The following is a 6000-nucleotide window of genomic DNA, read 5'->3' as shown; positions in this document are numbered from 1 at the left end:
AATTCTAAAACTTTTCTAAGTGTTTATCCTGAAATACCACAGTTTTGTATCTTGAGTCTTGTCTAAACCATATTAAAATGAGTCATTAGTTCCACTTTTAAGTACTTGCACCTATAAACTAACTCACATTTTCACTGGGAGCTCCTGACTTGGGGATACTTGCTTGAGGGTTTCACTTCTTTGTCCTCTACTGTCATTCATATGTGTTTCATTTCTGTATAATTCCATGATTTGGAATTAGTAAGAATGATTTTTTAAAAATAGTCTCCAAAACGACCGATCATATTTGTGCAAGGCATACTGTTTATGCATCAGATTACTATAAAAGGGGTATTGCTTTCTTTCAAGCACTGTTCTCTTTAGATAGGGTTTCAATTTAGCTTCAGCGCCAAAAGCTGTTCTGACAGGAGTGTTTTTAAGAAAGAACAACTATCAACTTAGGTTTATTTGCATTTTATATACTGTTTTTAAAAAGCCATAGGAGCATATAATCAAATCTTTCTTAAATTATTCACAGTGTCCTGATTACAACCTATCTATAAGTCTTTTCCATTTTGTGGCAGTTTATAAAGTAGCTAACAAACTCCCTACTGATTTTGCACCAGTGTTGATAAACTTTTTCAGAATTTAAATTTACTCACAGTAATTAGTGGCCACTAATAACATGATCTCTTTCTTTGTTTTTTAATAGCCAGAGTCTGCAACCTTGTGGTAGATGCAAAACCAAACAAATTAGGCCTATCTCTCGGCTGGGTGACCTTCTGGGTCACTGATCCATTCCTTAAAAGCAGTCAGGTTTCTTACCTGAGGTCCTTGGATGAATTTCAGAGGGTATTTTGTGAATGTCTTAAAATTCAGTGCAAATGTTCCCTATGTGAGAGAGTGTTATTTTCATGTAAAACTTTTACCAGAAGAATTTGTGTGATATGGTGGATCAGTGTAGTATGCAGCCTCTGAGTCAGACTGCCTGGATTTGTATCACAACATACAACTTGGCTGTTGGAACAAACGATGCAAATTTTCTCTGCTTCTGTGTTCTCAAAATTGCAGAAATAACCTGATAGGCCTGCTGTGAGAATTAAATGGGAAAATTTTGTGGGTATGTGAAGCCCATAATACAGTGGTAGGTACTTAGCACTCACTAAATATTAGTAATTACCATCATGCTCTCAAAGGAATTTGCAACCACCAGAGTTAAGAGCCACTGACCTAAGGCATTTTTAAGATTATACTTTAAAGAATCAGTTCCTGAGTTGAGAAGTCACACTAAAATGTAATTCTAATAGAATATGCATTGGTAAAACATAGAGACTCATATTCATAATTAGAAAGGCCTCATAAATAAATAACTTGGAAAATGTGGAAGGTCATTTGTGTTGTTTTCCTTGGGAGCAAACCCATTTTCCTGACCTGGGGTAAGCTCCCAGATGAATCACTCTGAATCTGCTCCTGGCTGCTCCACCATCCAAGCTTGTCTTGAAACCCTGAAATAAACTTCCTAGGGTGAGAGCTTACATTGTGACTACATTTGTCAATGCCCTCCCAGTATTTTCATTTTCAATTAGCACAGAAGTCAAAAGTTACAAAAGCAACGAGATTACGCATCTTTTAATGAAAGATAAAACAACAATATAAACATACACAAATTTACAGAGAAGGGATCAACTTTGATACATCTGGAGTAAAAGGTGTCTCTTATTTAAATATGGTATAAAAATAAATGCAAGAAACATTAACCAAGAATGTACAGACAACAGACAAAGACGTAAGTTTGTTTCTGACTGTGATACATTGGTGAAATGAAACTTTCTCTGCTAATTTATTATTTAATAAATGTGAAGCTGTATGTATACTTCTTGATATATGCTTTTTTCCTTTTACGATTCTTCCAGTTTGTGACTGAATTTTTAGTGACCTGTGTGTCTAGAAGAAGGTTTAAGAGAGAGAGAAAGGGGGAAAACAAAAGGTTTACTTCACTTGAACTGTTAAAAAGGAAAAGACACAGATCCAGCTTAGTACAAGGAAGAAGTTAGCAGACATTCTGAAATGGAGGCGTCAAGATGGTAGAGTCCCTTGGAGATGGCAGTGCCTTAATGTACACAAAGAAAGAACAATTCAGGTCCTTTGCTCATGCAACATCTTGGTCTAATGTCCTCTGCTCCAGGTAACAACAAAGAACTACAAAGTATATGCAGTGACTCCAGTTCGCTTTCATGCTACAAGATGATCCTTTTAATAAGACTGAACGAGGCTTGTTAACCTCTTTGACGTGAGAGATTTCCCCTGAGAAAAAATATAAACAAGGGAAAAAAGAGAAAACAATATGATCACTGAAAACCTGCTTATGAGTAACATCTGTTTATTGCAGCTGATACTGTACAAGGGTCAAAATGGAACCCTTTAGATGCATCTTAGTTCAAATTTCATGACCAAGTTCCCTCCCTTCCTCCACCAACACATCAAACAAAATGATCCTCCCTTCTTCCATCCTCCCACCCCTCCACCCACTTCCTCCCCCTGCAAACAGACTGATGCGTTCACAGCACAAATCAGCAAATCATAAAACATGTCCAAAATGTTCCATTGAGGCTTAGCAATGATGCAACACCTAGGTTTGCAACTGGCTATAACATGTTATAGCAAACTTAAGGAAGTCGCTCTGCAAGTCAGCGATGTGATGCATTCTTGTCCAACTGCTAAGATTAGTGTTGCATTTATAAATATCTAGATGTGCACAGGGTATGATTTAATTAAACAAAATGATTTTTGAGAGTGAGACCGCTGGAAACTCATGATTAAATCTATTCCCTATCCTATATGGCAATGGAAAAACAAGCAATCGGTGCCTAAAAGTTGAGAAAAGTCTATTTGCTTTGTACTTCAAACTGTAAGTGTCTTCCTTTTCCATTTGATTTCCTCTAACCTCAATCTCAGAAAAACCCCATAAATTGTGATCCCACTTATTGTGTTAAAACTATTATACATGTTCATTTTTTTGAACATCTTGATAGTCAAAACTGTCCCTGTAAATTGCAAATACTCTAGAGAAAGGTATGAAATTTTAAATTTCTGATCAGAATAACAGATTGTCAATTTGGTTATTTCTGTTTTATCCCTCACTGTATATGTTTAGTATAAAAAATAGGAGGAATTTTTACTCCTTAGAGGATAAAATAATAAGGGAAAATCAAAAGATTTTTTGAGAAATATATTTTAAAATGTTAGTCATAGCAATAGTCCTGATTTACTATTTAACGTGGCTCAGAGTTTGATAAATGAATGGTGTGGTTTGGGGAGAGAAATCAGCATTCATGACTATATTTTGGAAAAAGAATGATGTATGTAAAAAATGATTAGTAATCCCAGAATCAATGTTTCTTTACATACTGTACAGTAACTGATAAGGTCTTTTTGTATACTTGAACAGCAGTAACAAAAATGAAGCACCATTCTCTTTCAACTGGGGAAAAGGAGTTCATAACTTCACTTTTCGCAAGTTTTGATTTCTGATTGTAGAAGAGCCAGTTGAGCAAAGGACTTTCCCACTTAGCTACGCTCTAATCACTTTATGGGAAGAAAAATACTGAAAGAAAATGCAGATTTCTCACAGGACACCCTATTTCACATTGACTTTCTAGGCAAACTATGCTTTGCTTCTTCTCGTCACTTCTGCGCTTGTTTCCTTCTCATTCACAAAACGGGAATAAGTAAAGTACCTATTTTAAAAGCTTTTCATGAAGAATAATACAAGTAAATTACTTAAAACAACTTGAGAACATTCTGTGTACTCAGTTGGCTAGTCATTACCTTATTATATTATTACTATTATTAGTATTACTACTACCGTTACATTCTTTCTCATCAGGATACTGAGACCCAAAGTCACTTCTCTGACTCTGAAAAGAACACAAAATTTTTCATGAATTTGGAAGCTAAAATTATACTACTTTTACACTCCAGTACCTTAATCAAATAATGTTTGCATTAAAAAACTACTTTTCTATACTTGAAAATTACATTATTTTATACATCTACTTTTTTCTCTTATGCTACTAATGTGTGCATATATATATATATTCATTCTGATACTAATGCATTTTTTAAAAGTGCTTGCTGTTTCTAATGCCATTTGTGGGGTGGGGAAAACTTATACTGGTTGAAGTATAAGAATGAATTCATGTACAGTTGAGGAGGAAGAGGAAGATGCTAACATAAAACTATTTATAGTAAAACTACAGATTAATATAATTTGGTTCTAACTATTGGGAGGATTAATAACATAGTTAGGTTGAATAGGAAGCCATTCGCAACTCAGAGTCATTTTTCATTTTGATCAGTGGAAACGATGTCATATTTGTAAATGTAACAAATGGTAATATGGTTCTCTACCTAGTTTTCCCCTCAAATATCTATGAAGTTGTTAGTATTGTCCTGGTATTGGCTTCATTTTTAAAAGGGCGGGGAGGTACAGATTTAGCTTGGTAAGCTGTTATAGCAGGAAATAATTTAAAAATACTCACTCATGGAAGCCCATGGAGAAATACAGGCCTACAGTAAATCTGGGGTTTGTGACAGTAAGAAAGCAGATGAACAGAAATGGGAGAACATATGTATATATGTTAACAAACCCACACAAGAAACTCTTGTAAGATGTGGACTCACCAAATACATAATAAGGGTATTTGTTTTGTGTATTGAGACAGTTAAAAGGCAAATTTAGGTATATCTAATATTAAAAAAAAAAAACAACTATGTGCCTCACCCAAGGGTCAAAGTAAATAGCATGGACACCCAAGTGAGTTATCTAGATTTAAAGACCTAGATCACGTGGATGTGATGTAAGCCCTGTGCAAATCTTGCCTTGTTCACGTACTGGAAAGAAAAATGCCATGCAAAGGTATTTTGTGTACTCTCTAGCGTGCAAAGAAATATCAGTTTCTCACTTTATTGGAAAAATCTTAAAAAGAACACTAATTCTTTTTTTGCAGGTAAGAAAGAATATACTCGTACACCAGATGTTTTATAATAATCCTTTTCAGTGTGGATCCTTGGAGGCTGTATTAAATCATCTTAAAAGACAATCCTGAAGTTATCTAATTTTTGCTAATTTTTCTAAGTTAAAGAATCTGGGACAATTTCATAGTTAAGTTCTAAAAATCTTAATTCTGGAAACTAAAAGGGCTAAAATTCCTTAACCAATAGTATGTTTTTTGTTTGTTTGTTTTTATCAAGTTGCTTACAATTGAATTCTGTATGAATAATAACTATTTTCAACCCAATGACTACATTTGTGCTATGTCATTTATACCCGTTCTTAATAGATTCTAAAGGAAATGAATTTGAAAAAGAATGGATACATGTAATGTTTATGTATAACTGAATTACTTTGCTGTGTACCTAAAAATAACACAGTTAATCAACTATGCTATACTCCAATGTAAAATAAAAGCTAAAAGAAAGGAAACAGATTATATTGGAAATGGAAATCTATAGAGAAAGACAAAGACAGAAACTCAAAACAAAAATTCAGCATCCTGTGAGATTTTATAATATCTAGTTAATGGACAATATGCTAGCACATGATCAATTTCAGGACAAAATTAACCTGACTTTAACTGGCATCTAAGTGAAGACAGATTCTCTGGATAATCTACAATATAGCTATCACATAAACAAAGCAGTTTTTCTAGTGTCTAACAATAAAATTTCATCTCCACCAAACTAATTCCTTCCTTTTAAAATGTTGCATGGAGATTTTGTTATAATTAAGAAAATAAAACTCCCCCCAACAAAACAACCTATGTGCTCATTCTTAGTTTTCTCAAGTTGAGTATCAAACATTATGAATTTCACATGATTTAAAATTTTTTTCTTGGTCTTAAAGTAATAACAGAAAGTTGACAAAGAGCTGTGAATCCCTAGAAATGGAAATAAAGATCAGGCTCTTAGCTCCGTATGAGAGCCCTCAGCATTTGGGAGATGGAAGCAAATGTCCACACA

At 34.1% G+C, this 6000-nt stretch overlaps 1 protein-coding gene across 4 annotated transcripts in view; it reads right to left on the bottom strand.

Annotated features, from left to right (window-relative positions):
• Positions 1 to 1580: 1580 nt before the first annotated feature.
• Positions 1581 to 6000, bottom strand: part of RGS7 (regulator of G protein signaling 7) — a 473731-nt gene continuing 469311 nt past the window's right edge. For all 4 annotated transcript variants that reach the window (XM_069545572.1, XM_069545573.1, XM_069545574.1 and 1 more), the window contains one exon: positions 1581 to 2283. In XM_069545572.1, the coding sequence (XP_069401673.1) occupies positions 2233 to 2283 (51 nt within the window). In that variant the 3' untranslated portion in view covers positions 1581 to 2232. The remainder of the gene's footprint in view (positions 2284 to 6000) is intronic.

Source organism: Ovis canadensis, chromosome 12 (assembly GCF_042477335.2).
Source record: "Ovis canadensis isolate MfBH-ARS-UI-01 breed Bighorn chromosome 12, ARS-UI_OviCan_v2, whole genome shotgun sequence".
NCBI classification, from domain to species: Eukaryota; Metazoa; Chordata; class Mammalia; order Artiodactyla; family Bovidae; genus Ovis; species Ovis canadensis.
The sequence above is the reverse complement of the archived record's forward strand: the minus strand, read 5'-3'. Positions and strand labels throughout refer to the sequence as shown.